Source organism: Zosterops lateralis (genome assembly GCF_965231275.1).
Source record: "Zosterops lateralis genome assembly, chromosome: 13".
NCBI classification, from domain to species: Eukaryota; Metazoa; Chordata; class Aves; order Passeriformes; family Zosteropidae; genus Zosterops; species Zosterops lateralis.
This window is the reverse complement of record NC_139773.1, coordinates 19,167,035-19,183,128: the sequence shown is the minus strand read 5'-3', so window position 1 is coordinate 19,183,128 and position 16,094 is coordinate 19,167,035. Positions and strand designations below refer to the sequence as shown.

The 16,094-nt window shown below is 39.1% G+C and overlaps 1 protein-coding gene across 8 annotated transcripts in view; it reads right to left on the bottom strand.

Annotated features, from left to right (window-relative positions):
- Positions 1 to 16,057, bottom strand: part of IQCH (IQ motif containing H) — a 53,958-nt gene extending 37,901 nt beyond the window's left edge. For 4 of the 8 annotated variants that reach the window (XR_014591065.1, XM_083870914.1, XM_083870917.1 and 1 more), the window contains exons 1-11: positions 16,003 to 16,057; positions 15,601 to 15,714; positions 15,283 to 15,399; positions 14,843 to 14,940; positions 14,422 to 14,530; positions 12,748 to 12,870; positions 6,907 to 7,018; positions 6,252 to 6,380; positions 5,682 to 5,887; positions 3,725 to 4,192; positions 2,993 to 3,059 (exon numbers count right to left, since the gene is read on the bottom strand). Coding sequence is in view for 7 of the 8 variants with exons in the window: in XM_083870914.1 (XP_083727040.1) it covers positions 2,993 to 3,059; positions 3,725 to 4,192; positions 5,682 to 5,887; positions 6,252 to 6,380; positions 6,907 to 7,018; positions 12,748 to 12,870; positions 14,422 to 14,530; positions 14,843 to 14,940; positions 15,283 to 15,372 (1,402 nt within the window). In the remaining variant the exon portion in view is untranslated. The other 4 variants (XM_083870916.1, XM_083870915.1, XM_083870919.1 and 1 more) reach the window with 4 other exon arrangements.
- Positions 16,058 to 16,094: the final 37 nt, after the last annotated feature.

Genomic DNA, 16,094 nt, shown 5'->3' with positions numbered 1-16,094 from the left:
TGGGATTGTGGACAAAGGAACACTTGGGAATGGGATTTGGCTTTGCATTAATGATTCCAAAGTGCAGGGAAGTGCTAAAACAAGAGGAATTAATTCATCCCCCTTTCAACCTCAGCCATGACCTAAACACACTTCAATTGACATTTCCTTAATAAATTCTGCTCATCTCCAATGGCTTCTCCCAGCACAGAATCCTCAAAGGTTCCTTGGAGAAAAGGAACAGCAGAGAAGGGGAGAGGACACAAAAAGTTCCTGGGGTGGGATGTGAAGGAGAAGGAAGGAGGAAAATGAGCTGGGATCACTCTCCTTGTGCTCCCCAGGACCTGGGACAGCTCGAGGAATCAACCCCAAGGTTTCATAAACCAAACTGGATTGTTCTCTCTGGACTTGGCAAATTTCTGTGGCACTAAATCTGATTTAAAGGTTCATATTCATTTCTCCTCACTCTGCCTGACAACAGTCCTTAAATACTGGGATCTACTTGGGTTTTGTTTTTTTTTTAGCTATCCTAGAAATTCCAAGTTTTTGTCTGGGTGAAATAAATGGAACTATTTGCTCCTCCCAGCAGTACAATTTAAGCCTTTCTCTCTCCTTTTTCCTGGATTATTTCCAGAAACTTGACATGAATCTGAAACTGCTGTGAAATGAGAAATTCATCCTCTTGGTTCTATCACAATTTCCTGGAATTCCACCTGCAAGGGAAGAAAAATCAGACTCTGATTTGTCCCAAATGCTGGAATCAAGGACATCAAGCAGAGAATTTCAGGTTTTATTTCTGATTTACAAAACTGAACAGAGAAATCACTGAGTATCATCAAACTTTGGTGTCTTCCTGTTTATCTCTCTGTCCCAGGTTTTGTTGCTTAAATTTTTTTTTATGGTTGCAAAAGGCAGTAAAAAATAAAAATAGTGCTGAAATCAGCTGGCATTTTGCATATTTAGTCCTTTCTGACTGAGCCAAATGTTTGTTTGTTGTTTAAATTTTCCAGCTTCCTCCAAGTCTGCTTCAAAAATTCCAAATTTAAAAATATCAAATGTGCAGGAGCAGAATAATTAAATATACAAAACTTTTATTGTTAAATTTCAAAGGTTTTTAGTGTAGGGATTTTATGTTTTCACCTTTTAAAAGTTTAATTATCAGCTCTCCTTAAAATTAGATCAAACCAAAATGGCTCAGTATTAATAATTTTTTGTTTTGTTTCTCAAAATCAGTCTAAATCTTAACACTTCAAAAAAAAAAAAAAATCCCCAAATATTTCCATTACATTTTAATAAGCTCCTCATGATTTAATCCATATGAAATCCCTCTGGAAAACTGGAAATATCCAGATATATTTAAGCTGCATTTAATAAAAATAAGCAGGAATAACTTTTCCAAACAGCACTTTCAAATCCCTCTTTTAAAGAGAAAATTTTATATATTTTAAATCTTTTAACCTACTTAAATAGGTTTTTTCTAATTTTCTAAAAAAAACCCACCTGCACTCAAATTATCTTTCTTACTTTTTTCTTCTTCATTACAGGGGAGATTCCACTCCAATCCTCCATCTCCAAATTCCTGTATTTACAGCACAAGGCTGTGTAAACCCTGATACAGAATCAGGGCCTGGGCTCCCTGTGAAGTGCTGAATAAAGTGGAATTTCCCTGGAGTTTCACCATTTACTTAAGAGGTTGAAACCATTTAAAAAAAACTTCTCTAAATCCCCAAATCCAGCAGAAGAACAGGGACATGATGATTAATATTTGATGTCAGCCTGTTCTGGTTATACTGAGGATTATTTTAATACGACTTTGAAAACATCTGGTGTGCAACAACTCTGCTGACTTTGGAATTCACACACCTAATTAATAATTGCTTTTTTTCCTGGCTAAATGCTCTATCCTCCATGTTTTTATCCAGTTTAGAACACTGGGATGTCTAAATTATTTTTAAATTATCCTGAATTAATTTGTGATTTAACATGGGATGCTCACAAGACTTCAGGACAGGTGTAATTAAAAGGAGTTGTTGATCAAATGTATTTTTATTTTAAACACAGTCAGCAGGCTCAGGGAATAAAGGGCTATCCGAGCTGCAAAACTCAAGAGTTTAAAACTTATTTACCATCTTCATTAATTCAGGTCTTAACCAATTCACTTTACAAAATCCTGAAGCTCTCGGGTCAATTAATTTGCTGTGTAAATACAAATTATAAATCCAGTTACGAGCCTTATGACAAGGATTTCATGTTTGAGGAGATTATTGGTGCGTCCTAGAAATTCCCAAGAAATCACCTTCTCCATTTCCCAACACCTTCCACTTCCTTGGCCATTACAGAAACCAGCTTTTTTTCGGCTCCCCCAATTCATAAATGTAATTAAATAATTACATTAGTGCTAATTAACATGAAACTGCGGATTATTTAAGCGCAAAAAAACCCACTATTCAACTTCTTAATTATTCTTGTTCACACAGCATTTCCTTTTGCTCAGGCGCCCTAGGTGCAAATAAAGCATCCCATCTGCTCGTAATTAGAACTAAATAATTTCAGAGAATGTAGCTTATCATTTTGACTGCACATTTGATTAAAATCAGTGTACAAGCAAAATAATCCTGCCTCAGCACCGGCGTGTGTGCGCGGCGTCTCCTCTCATTAAAGGAGCCTGCAAAAAAACATTATCTGTTATTTCAGAAGGGGGAAAGAAAAAAAAAAAAAAAGAAAAAAAAATACACACAACTTTTTAGTTCATTTCATACAGATGAAAGCAAATTACAGCAAATCACCTCTCCACTGAATAGAGGCCCCCACATAATGACTTTATTTGCTTAATCCCCAAATTAAACGGCGTTTCGAGCGAGGGCCCTGTGTTATTACTCTCATCATGTCGAGAACATTTTCCTGCCGAGACCAATTTGAATAAAACAAGGGGCCTTCCTTGAACTCAATCAAGGAGTCATAATGTGGTGGGTAATAGAGGTTGCTGATAGATTTGCAGGCAAAAGTGTTATACCTAATGATGGGATATGGATAATAGTCCTCCTGGAGGTCCTGATGCGATTCCAGTTGGCTGCCAGATGCTAAAAATCAAGAAGAGCATTGATCAGTGACAGGAAGCTGTAGTGGATTCATCCAGTCAAACTTCAGCTGTTTTTCCACTGTACAGTTAAGCCAGGCATAAATTATATTAATTGATTTAATTACATACTTAAAACATCTTCCCCAATTAATTTAATTAGGTGGCTACATGAAGCTACTGGCAGGGGAAGATTAGAGGCTGCTCACTTAATTAACAGAATATGAATGAAAAAAAAAAAAAGAAAGCAAACATAAATGAAATTGTGAGCACTAATTAAGAGGCTGTCTGCAAACTTAAATACTTTCTGACAAAGTGGTGACAGGAATGTAGACAAGAGAGGGATTTTTTTTTTTTTTTTTTTTTTTTTCAGCAAATTAAGTGCCACAAGGTATATATAAGGAACTAAGGTAATGCAGTTAAAACATTGATTTTCTGACAGAACCACTGAAGCCAAAGAGAAGGGACATTTTCACCAGAAAACACTGCGACAGATTTTGCAGCCACAAAGGCTGAATTGCTGATGAAGGATGAAATATGATCCTTGGACAAGCGGATGGTTTAAAAACAAAACAAAACAAAACAAAACAGGAACAGCTTCTTGCAAGCACTGAAGCAGGAGATGTTTAGAGAAGCAGCACTGCAGTAACAGCTGGTAGCAGCACACACCTTGGCCCTGCTGTAGAAATTCTCCAGGTGTCTGTGGCGTGCTCCCCTCAGGGCCTTCCTCAGCCGTGCCAGGTGATTCCGGGCGCGCCAACGCGAGCTGATCACACCTGCTGCCCACTGCTGCTGCTGCTGCTGTCTGTGTTCACAGCACCTTTGCATCCCTGCACTGCTCCCCTGCCCAGCCTGGTGCAGGATCTTCTCCACACCTGATTGATTCTTTATCACTGACACGTCGTTGTTTTTGGTGGGATTTTTGTTAAAATCAGAGTCTGAGGTGGTTTGTGCTGATTTTTGGTCGTTGATGGTGGCTGAGAGGTCTTTGAGGGGTTTTTCTGTGGGTCCCAAAAGCCCCACAGATCTCCCCCACCAAGAGGAGTGATGGTGGTGTTGGAGTGCCAGAAAAGCTGGAGTTTTCTGGTGAACAGCAGTGTCCCAGTCCAAGCAGAGATCCTGAGCTGTTTGTGAGGGCTGTGGGGAAGAGCCACAGATGGTGCTGTAAATGAGGGGTCAAAATGCACTTTTTTTTGTTATTTTTTTATAGCTTAACTGAGGGGATTTGTGCATCTGAAATACACTGATCCTGGTTCTGCCCAGCTCTACCATCAAACTCACTGCCACACAAAAACCTCCAAGGTCATGCAAAACTATGAGCAATTTTCAAGAAACACATCAGTAGCACCAAGGAATGCTTGATTTACCAAGTATAAAAATTAAATTCCACACTGATTCACTGGACTAAAAGCAGGAAGTAACTTGCAGGGGCATTCCTCCCCTGAGACTGCCTCCACCTTTCCCAGGAGAATGGGAAACATCCTACCATCAAAATGCAAATGGGGTGAAAAAAGCTTGGAATGGAAATATTCCAGCACTCCCTAATTCCTGGAAACTTCAGCCAGCAACTCATTAACTCTGATTTTCAAATCTAAGGGTACTATACTCATACTATTCTTAGGTAAATTTTTATTTATTTCAACTTCTCATTGATAGCAAGACAAATGGAGAGAGGGTATCACAAGACTCTGGAGTGAAAGGACACAGGGAGTGGTTTCCTACTAGCAGAGGGAAGAGATAAATGGGATTTTGGGCAGGAATTGTTCCCTGGGAGGGTGGGCAGGCCCTGGCACAGGTGCCCAGAGAAGCTGTGGCTGCTCCTGGATCACTGGAAGTGTCCAAGGCCAGGTTGGACAGGACTTCAAGCATCCTGGGATAGTGGAAAATGTCCCTGAGCTGAAAGGTCCCTTCCAACCCAAACCATTCCCTGATCTCAAGTTTAATTTCTCTTTCATTTTCACACCTCCTCAACAGCACAAAAGTCAAAAAGTCTAGAGAGATGAAGGGAAACTCCAGAGAGTTTGCCACAGACCACAATAATTATCCATAAAAGAAAGAAATGTCCCTTTTCCATGGAGATGAAAAACAAAGAGCAGGCACTGAGCAGTCAAGGTCAAAGTCCCTCGGAGTTTTTTGTAAATATAAAGGGAAACACCACATTTGCTTAACTGCAGTGAGGGAAATGGAGATGAAACATTCAAAAACTCTTTTATAACAGTAAAGATAGTTAGTTAAGCACTGGAACAGATGGCCCAGGGAGGCTGTGGAGTTGCTATCACCCAAAGTTTTCAGAACAGGTTAGAAAAACAGCTGTCTGCAATATTACAGGTACAGGTAATTCTGCCTGGAGGTCTGGATAACCTCCTAACATCCTCTCTAAACTGATTTTCTAAGATTCTATGAAAAAAAAACCCCATACAAATTTAGGTAGAAGACTTGAAAGAACAGAAATTGGGAATACACAAAGTATTTGTTATTTTATTTCAATATTTACTATTTACTGGATGTTGTTCAAACCCTCCTGGGGTTTACAGTCACTTCCTAAACCAGCTCTGGTGAAGGAAAGTATTAAAAACAGGAATAAAAACCTCATTATCCTCACTGAGTGATTCATTCCATCAAATACCTGTGTCTGAGAGGGAATGTGCACCTCAAATTCCAACTGCTGAGCTGGACATCTCCACTCTGGCTTTGATTTTTGTGTGGAATTGCTGGATGGGAGTGGTGCTGTGTCCCCTTTACTAGAGGAATATGGGCCATAAATTGCTTCCTTTGGCTTTGGGAAGGTGATGGTGTTTGTGTTCTCATGGTCCAGCCTGCTGCTGATCTCTCCTGTACATAAAATAAAACATGGATTGCAGGTTTCAATGTCTTATTATCAGTTATTCACTTAATCCCATGGCAAACAGAGGTTTGATCAGATGGTGACAGTCATGACTTACAGCACCACTGGCTTCACACAGATCTTCAGATTTGGGTGCTCAAAACTTGAAATGTGCAGGTAGGAACCCAGAAATGAACCCAGAAAACCCTCCCAGGGTTGAAGAAATCTGATTCTTACCCAGCTGCAAGACACAGGATTTTCCTGTGCTTTATGCCCTGCAGAATTTGGTGATAACGCTCATCACATCATCTTCCCTTGGGAGATAAAACCTGAGAGTGAAGCAGAAGGTTGTTATCAATGCTCTGTACTCACCCACAGCTGATTTCTTGTGCTGCCTGGGGAATTCAGGGAGAGCTGCTGCCCTGGACACAACAGGAGGGGCTGGCAGAATTCTCTTTGCTGCTGCAAGGAGGAGCTTTTGGCCAGTGAAGCTCAGGAGACCTACAAGGAGATGACACTCCTTGAACAATTCCAGCCAGGAATGAAAAGGAATTCTTGGCAACAAAGAAAGAATTAAGCAAAGGCAGACCCAAGTTCTACATCAACACTCTAAAAACAGCCGTTTTCTTTAACTAAAAGATTCTCACCTTTCAAAAGTCAATATTTTACCTTGAAGGGAGGTGAGCTGTGCCTATAAAAGTTGACAAAGACATGGAAGATATCGCACCAGTGCTAATTCTGAAATATGTTTTGTAGATCTATAATTATATGCTTGTACAATGCAATTTAATATGCAGAATAGATGGGAATTAACTCTTGTAAAGCACAACATAACCATGTAATTATGACTATAAACTGATTGCTAAAACAGCTCAAGCCTAGTTAAGATTGAACAATTAATAACCAGCTGTTAATCATCATAGTTTGGCTGGTATTTATACAAGAACCTCCAGCACACACAAAATTCTTCTTTGCAGCAGCAGCTGGAGTTTGTGAGTTCCAAGAATTGACTCAGGATGGGACTCACCTTTTGGGGTGTCTTCTCCCACCAGGGGCAAAGGAGGACCCAGGGAGTGAAAGGCAGGCAAAGCCCAGGGGTTGGTGACTCTGGGACCTTTCTCTGTCTTCTGTCTGCACATCTGGGAAGAGACAGAACCTCCCTTAACACATCTGGGATTCACAGACACTCCCCTCTGCTCCTGCAGCAATAAATAATAAATATAATTTCTGCCCCGACTGTTTCATTAAGATTTAACAGTGCACCACTCTTTTTATTACAGCCTTGTCTGCTGTTGTTACTTCAGCGATTTAAAATAAAGTTAATTAAATTTAATTGATGCCTTGTGTACTATTTAATGAAGGAATCTCAGGAAGTTTGCTCAGTTTTAAGGAGAGTAGTGTAAATACAGTGTTTCTTGACAGAAGAGTGTTAAAAACGTAAAATGCATACACAGGTAAAGAACCAGCAGCAAAAAGAAATACTTTAAAATATAAGCTTTTAATGATTATCAAGCTTTTAGTACAATCCAGGCTATGAATGGGATCTTGGAGCACTTTTGTGTCCTAATTATTGAATAAAAGCACCCAGCAACTTTCACAAAAGGGAGAAGGAACTCTCAGAAGGGAAGTGAGACAGATCAAAATTAACTCTTCTAATCCTTCCTCCCAATTTGTCTAACAACACTGCCCACAGGAGATGAGGGAGGGAAAATCTGCACTTTTTATCATCACAGAGAACCTTTCAGAGAAATCCCAGAGCCTCATTTTAGTTCTGGATGGAGCTGGATGAATCCTCACGTCCTGGTGTTCCAAGAAAATAACAATAACCATGGAGCAAAGGTTAACTTTATGCCAGCTGCCATCTAAGTGGTTTGATACTGAGAAAAGGAAATTATAACCCACATTTTCCTGCTCACCCTTCAGCAGTTTGGTGAGGCTGCAACAAAAATACATAAAAGGCAAGAAATTGAATTAAACAGTGATTCCTTTTTTTCCAGACTGTTGCTGGTGCAGCAGTGAGGCAGCACTGATTTTACTGCTGGTCAGTTTTATTCCTAATTTAAATCCCAGTTATGAGGTTTTGTTATGATGAACAGCACATGAAATATATTTATTTTCATTGTATTCATAGAGATGTAATGAGCTACAAGGAAAAGCAGTTCAGGAGGAGTGTGTGAGTTCAAAAGCAGCCCGGAGGCTTGTTTTTGGTGTTGTTTTTTTTTTTTAATTGGAGATAGATATTTAATTCTTATTTTGCTGTATCCTTTAATTTCCATAAAGTCCATGGAAGGTGTGATGTCAAACAAGGACTGATGCAGCAGAAATGTGATTTAATCTCTCATTTACACTACTCAGTGCCATCATTCAGTAGGACAAACAACATGGAGCTGATCCAAAACAGCTCCCCATGAAAATTCCACCCAATCCCTCCACCTTTCCACCTTCCCCCAGCACCCTGATTGCTGCATTGGCTCCCTCTGGAAGAATTCAGGGAGATACCAAAGCAAAAGTGCCAACCTGATTCTATTTTGGGAGTTATTGTCACTAAAATTAAGCCAATGCCATTAAAATAAGAGCTCAAAAATTTAATATTAAGAGTACTGCAAGAGAAAGGTTTACTTTTAACATCACTGCTTCATCATGAGCACTTTTAAAATTCAGTTTTGCAGGGCTGGAAGGGAGCTCTTAAATTGCAGGGCAGACCAAGGCTGACTTGCCTTAAAATATGCTTGGAGTGTGCTAAAAAACTATTTTTTCATTTCAAGTGCTTCTGAGTGTAATTAACCTGGGACACAAGAAAAACAATTCTATTACCCTTTCTAAAGTGTTTTTCTCCTGTGGATAAACCTCTCCCACTTTATTTTTTTCTTTTTTGCTTCATTTTAAATAGGGCACTTGTTGGAACACCACAGGGATTTTTCTGATTAGTTCTCGATTTGTTTTTCTTTTTTACCCAGCAATATTTAACTAGAACATCTTTTTTTGTTGTTGTTTTTTTTGGGGGTAAATATCTTTGTAAGTATTTTTTTCCTCCAGTAAACAAACAGAGACTGGTATTAAATACAGAGAAAAGATGAGTATTGTGTACCAAACCAGGAATAGAGAGATGAGATTTGGTGATATTATTTCAAATAATGTCAGAAATTTGAAATTTGAAAATGAATTCTGAAATAAATGTCAGAAAATCTGAGGGTTTGATAGTGATGGGGGAAAAAAAGGGATATAACAAATTAATTTATCATTCCATTTATCCTCTCCAAGAAGTTCCTGTCAGGATTTGATGGACACAGCACTTCCCCCTGTAAAGGGAAAGAGGAAGCACAGCAAAATAAAATCAATAGAGCTGAGGTCACTGTTCAGGAGAGTGTCAGGAAAGGGCTTGGAAAAGGCAAGTTTAATTGGAAAAATTGGAATTGCATCTTTAACAACACATCTTGTGTTCTTCTCACCTTCTTTAAGCTCTTAAAGCAATCAGAGATGGCTCTGAAGTGTCAATTTTCCATATATTTGGAAAAATCAAGCTTTTCCCCTTTCCTGACTTGCTGCTCTTGAGCTCTCCCAGAAATCCAGATCCATCAGAATTCCCAACAGGTGTGTAAGGAAATAGAGAGAGAACTTTGGTGAATCCCACATCTGCTTTTTGATACAGGCACCAGCAGCAGCACAGAAGGGAGAGAGGGAGATAATTGCTGCCTTGAACCACAATATGTTTTCCAGCTTAGAGCAGGCAGGGATGAGCAGGAGCAAGTGATTGGAATTCAGGGATGAGCCTCCTTTCCTGTCCAGAGCCAGCTGCAAAGCAGCAGCCCATGGCATCCCAATCAGGCAGGGAGTTTTGTCAGGCAATGCTGAGATGAACACACACACAGCTTTCAGCAGCTCTGCCTGCACCCCTGCCTTGCACTCCATCTCCGATTCCAGATGACAAGAACTGGATAAAAAAAAAACTTAAAACAAATGGTGACCTTTCAAAAGATTAATTTGTTTACCAACAAAGCGTTGTGGGTTTGTCAGAAGAGATGGGGGTGACCTTCACGTTCCCATTTCCAGGTTGAGAGGATGCTGACTGCACTCATCTGTTAACTCAAACTCTCCCTCACCAATTATTTCCCTTTTACTTTTAGTGACAAGAGGATTTTATTCAATCACTGCGCTGCTTATTATGATTACACACCGTAATACAAATGGCAAGGAGCTTTCTTTGGATTTACTGTAGTGTGACATCAATTTGTTTAAGTCTCATCCTGCCACCACTGCCAAACTCTACAGCTTTGGTTGTAATTAGTTTATAAAAACACAATCAGGTTTGGGGCACTTTAAAACCTGGTTTTTTCTTCTGCAACTTTTTCCAGTCACTTGAAATGAAAGGGATTGCTCTGCTTGGCTTTATAATTTTGAAAATGAATACAACTTTCAGGGATAAGCATTAATGATTAGCAGCATGCAAATGCTGAATAAAGAATGAATAATTGAAGATATGATTAGGATGGTTGTGCTCAAACAAGTGAGTTTAAAAAAAAGCCTCAGAATCACTTGCCATCACCATTAGAGCCACACTAGATAAGATGCAACTCATAAAGGGCTAGAAATCATCACCATATTAAATTCTAGCTCATGAATAAATGAAAAGGTTCCTAAGTTTACAGTATAATATACATTTATAAGAAAACAAGGACCCGAAAAGTGCCAGTATAATTCTATAACGCAACAGCAGTCCTATGAAAATAGAAGGTAGAGCTGTGAATCTTTCCTACATTGCAGCAGTGCATCAGAATTATTTTTTCACTGCAATTCAGATTACTGTTCCTTTGGCTGGATACTCCATGGGAAGTATACATATTTAATAATTATCCACTCATCATTTTTCATCTCTTACCCAGATAGAGGCTGCAAAAGAAAGTGATGCCCAACGTGTGTTTCAAACAGAATTACAGCCCTCATTTTAAAATAACTACAGAACTTAGCAGAGGATGAAATATTATTATTAGACCCCAAAAGGTCTAAAAGGGCAAACACTTAATTGTTCTTAGTTTCTATGATAAAATCCAGCATCAGCAACTTTATAATACCAAAAGAGATAGAAAAGACATCATTTTTTTGCTGAAACAATGAAATCCTGACTAATAATTTTCCCAACTATGGGAATGGCAGGACAATAAAAAACCCGGGTAGATTTGAGCTTGACCCCTGGGGTCACCTCAAACCCTGACTTTTTCACCTCCCCACTCTTTCAACCGCTCAGCCCTCGTTGAAAACACCTACAAAAGGCCTGAATGGAGCGAGATGAGCAATTAGTTGTTAATTTACTGGGGTGAAGATGATTTTTTTAGGGATTTTTTTGGGGGGAGCCGTTTGTTGACCCCACGGACACCCCGGAGGGATGTGCGTGTACGGACAGCGCCCCCTGCCGGCTCACCCAGCCCCTTAATCTCTATTTTATACCCAAATTAATCCCATTTTATACCCAAATTAATCCGATTTTATACCCAAATTAATCCAATTTTATCGTTTTAAAGACCTGAAGCCGCGCACAGATTCATTAGCATCGTTACTAATAATCATACATAATCGTATAGATCATATAAAATCTCTCCTTTAAGTGCTGAGAGACAACACCTTTAATAATACATTTCAGCAGTGGATTTTTGCAAATACCAACTGCAAAAATTTTACAGTCAGAAAATGCCAAACCCAAACGTTGTGCCCTAAGATAAGAAAACTTTGAAGAGAATAAATAAGAGAGGAAAAATCTGCTTGGTTTTTTAAGCCTGTCAGCTCCTCAGCAACTGTAAATATGTATGTGGGAGCCTGAGTAATTCACATTAAATGCTTATAATTTAAGCCCCCAATAAGTTTTCTGTGCTCAGTGCAGATTTCAGGGAGAGTGGTAAAACACATGGCTCTCTGCAGTCAGATAATATCCCTCTCTGTGAGCCTTTTAGAGTGGTTCTAAAAAGCTATTAGCCATGATGCTTTTCTCTAATTAACTCTATTATCACAGGGTTAGACAAATCACCTCTTAGTCTGGGCAACAGCTTTTCCCTAAAAAAAAAAAAATCATTTTTTATAAGTGGCAGCTCACAACTGTGCCACTCACAGATTCTCTTTGTGTTGTTTAAAACCAAACACCCCAGAATGTCTCCTGGAGCACTGGCCTTGCTTGCAGGATGCTTCTGCCACATAAATTAAATTGTAGAGGAGCATCCCCATGTGAGACCATTGGCTGTGTGGACCACAGTGCTGAGCTAAATTTGTGAACATAATTGATTTTTTGGAGGGATGGCTGTGCCTGATCTTTTTTTTTTTTTAAGCATTCTTTGCTAAAAATACCATCTTCACATTCAGCTGCTGTAGAACGATTGCAGAATTGGCAGCAGAACAGAAATTTGGAGTTGGAGAAAGGAAATTTGGAAAAATCAAAACTTGCACAATTTGAATGCTCCCAGAGCAGAGAGAAAAATGGGGTTTTAATTCTTCCTGCATCTTTGGGTCACATCCAGAAATCCCCAAGCTCCAGTTTATCTCCTCTGCCTGATTTTCCTGAGATTATTGACCATGCACATCCCATGTATTTTCATGTTTTTGCTGGGTTGGGATCTTGGGACATAAACCTGTTACATTTCAGATTTCTTTTCTCCCAGTATTACCACTCAAAATATTTTGATCCTTAAATATCCATTTAGGAATTTTTATCAAAAGGAATTTTTTCCTATTAATAAATCCTATTTAGGACTTTTTTAATCAAAAAGCAGGAAATTATGATGAAATTACTTTCACGTAAAGATTTTATTTAGGACTGATAAATATCAACTGTAATAGTGCAAAGCAATGCAAATAATAACCCCATAAAATAATAAAAGTTACTTACAGGAGGAGATTTTTTCTTAGTTATAAGTGGCAGCCTGGTCTCAATGTTGGGATGTTTTAAACCAGTTTTATTTTCTGTGTTCTCTGGTTCAAGCATAATTTTAAAATCCATTTCCACCTGCTGCTGAAATACAAAATAATCTTAAAATAACTGCACTGGGGCTGAAGTGTTTAGAGGCAGAATATTGTAAATTTGCAAAATGATGATAAAAATTAATATTATTTGACTCCACACAGAAATGGGCAAACAAAAAAAGTGTCTTTGCTTAGATGGAAAACTTTTTAAGGACTTGAACTGTCCTGATGGACCAGAACAGCTCATTGACTCCACACAGGCACAGCACTTGATTATTAGTAAATGAGGGATTTAAAAACCCTGATAAAGAATCAGAATTTAAACATAGTTCTTAATGCACTCTGTGATCTGCATGGAATGAGTCTGACTATTCTGCTAATAAAAATCAGGATGATTTAAATCCCAGTGGACAGAAAAAGACTTTACAAGTTATAAGAAATATCTATAAAACCCAGAGGGATGCCCTATGTTTATTATTACCGAAGATTCTTAAGTTGAAAATATTTTGGTGCATATTCTTTTGCATAAATGTAAAAATAAATCCAGGAAAATTCCAATTTTTACAAATAAAATCTGCCATAAAAAGTTCAAGAATCATTAGATGTGTACTTGAACTACTGAGCAACTGTGTTGCTTTGTGAAAGCACTAAAAATGGTTTAATTTATTTATCTGCACCACATATTCTCTCTCCTTTTGATGGTAATTACAAGCAGATGTATCAATGAGATGCTCATTTAGATTTGGGGTTGTAAGAACACAAGTTATTATCCAAGCCAATTACTCTTTTACCCACATGGCTGCACAGAGACAGAAAAGTTCAATTTTCACCTCATCAGTGCTTTTGTGGTATTTATTTTATTACTATAACACACCGTTATGCAGGGAGGAAACTGCTGGTGCCATTAAAAAAATAAAATAAAAATAGAATTGGGGGAGAATTGAGCACCTTTCAATTAAAACAGGAGATGATTCCTAAAGTAAACTCCTCACTCAGGCTGACAGGGAAATGATCAATGCAAGGAGGAAAAGGGACACAGAGGGATAACAAGAATTGGGATTATTAATAGGAAAATATCTGATAAAAGTGTCAATTCCACACCTGTGTGGATGATGCTGGGATCTTTCCCAATTTAAATGTTATCCTGGGCATTTATTTTATTACTATAACAGACCATTATGCAGGGAGGAAACTGCTGGTAAAAAAAATAAAATAGAATTGGGAGGGAATTGAGCACCTTTTTATTAAAACAGGAGCTGATTCCCAAAGCAAAGGCTGACAGGGAAATGATCAATACAAGGAGGAAAAGGGACACAGAGGGATAACAAGAATTGGGATTATTAATAAGAAAATATCTGATAAAAGTGTCAATTCCACACCTGTGTGGATGATGCTGGGATCTTTCCCAATTTAAATGTTACCCAGGGCTGGGAGAAGGTTCCTGCTTCAGCTGCTCCTTCTGCTGAGGATTTTTTAAACACTTTCAATGGGGTGTTATGAGCCCCTGAATCCACGGGCAGTCAGGGTATTCTGGGATGCACAAGACACCAAAGAGTGAGTGAATGTGGCCCCTGGCAGGAAAATCAGGGTGATTTCAGACCTGAGAGCCCTGGCACAGCCGTGGGGCTGGTTTGCTGCACCTCTGCACAGTCAGGGGCTCCACTCGAGGCAGAACCAGCTGCTCCTCACAGGCACCAAAAGGAGGGTTCCTGTTTGAGAGAGAAACAGGCAGTGAGATTCCCAAAATTCACTTGGATTTTACCTGTTAAACCCACTCTGCTTTAATCCACTTCCATCCAAATGATTCTATTTTTATTTAAAAATGCATTTAGCAAAAGTAAAAATCACAGGAGTTAGCCAGGCACTGCTGGAGCCACTTAGAATTGCATTTACATTTGTATATTTTTTAAACTTAAAATAAAAATAAAAAATGACTTCACTAACTTTTTCTAGGTCAACACTCCAATTTGCTTTACACCTAAATTTTTGTGTCTTGATGCAATAAAACATGTTTCACTTACCACTTAAGGGGCTCTTTGGAATTTACTTCTTTATTATCAGCTGAAGAAAGATTTAACTCTTGGCCATTTATAACATTTAAATAATTTTCAGCGTGTTTCTGTTAGAGGAAAAAAAAATTATATTTAGCCTATTACAAAAACATAAGGGATATTAATTTTATTTAACTTAATTCATTAAGCAATCCAGGTCTTTGCCTGACTGAAAAGTTGATAAACTTTGTGTCTTTGTCAGACTAAAAATCTGATTTTGGCTGATGGGCACAAGATCAGTTAATTCTGATGACCCAAAAAAGGGAGGAATCATTCTGAACTTTAAGTAATTTCATCAGTTGCTGATTGGAAAGGGATCTTGAAAGGCAACAAATAAGTGGCCCAAGTGAATGATCAACAAAGACTTAAAAAAACTGAATAATTTTCTGGATTTGTTCTACTTTACTCACTCTCAGCCCAAGTTCAGTCCTTTCAGTGGCTTTTCTGAGGTCACAAATATCCACGGCTTCTGCATTCCCTCTCAAGCTGTTTTTTTCCATTTTAAGCTTCTGAAGGTTTTCTTGAATCTAAAAAGCAAGTTAGGACAAAAATCATACCTGTAACCAAACCCCACGGGGTTAGGTAGGATTTAATTAAAATTAAATTATTCTTAAGTATAGGAAAAAAGATCCATATGCCTTCCCATACTTCTGTACTGTTATAATTAAGGGAATGACTTGAAGTCACTGATTGTAGAAAGGCTGGAAAAACTGAATTTTAAAACAAACCTCACAAAGCAGTGACAATAAACTTGAGGATTGAAACTCTCCGCTTAAGGAACGATGTTTCCTCACACATCTCGCCTGGCACAGGTGATTTCACAGGGCAGGGACCTCAAAAACCTTAACGAGAGACAAAAAACTCCAGTCAGCCTGTGAGGAGACCACCCCAACCCATGTCAAAGCTGCTTATTTACATTAATTAAACACCTCTGAGGCCTCAAACCCCTCAGTATTCACAGTGACACGCACCAGCCGCTGCCCCTCAGGCAGGGCCGAACTCCCCATCCTCTCATCCCAAGGACAACCCCATGTGCTGAGGGATAACTTGGAGTGCTCTGGCTGCTCTGCCCAGGCAGGAGAGGCCATTCCAGGCAGGGAATTGCCGCTCCCGGCGCTGTCCGAACCCACCCGGCGGTGCCGGTCCCGCGGCCATGGCGGCGCCGCCTCACCCGGCAACGGGACGCGCCGGTCGGGCCGCACCATCCGCCCCACCGCGGGAG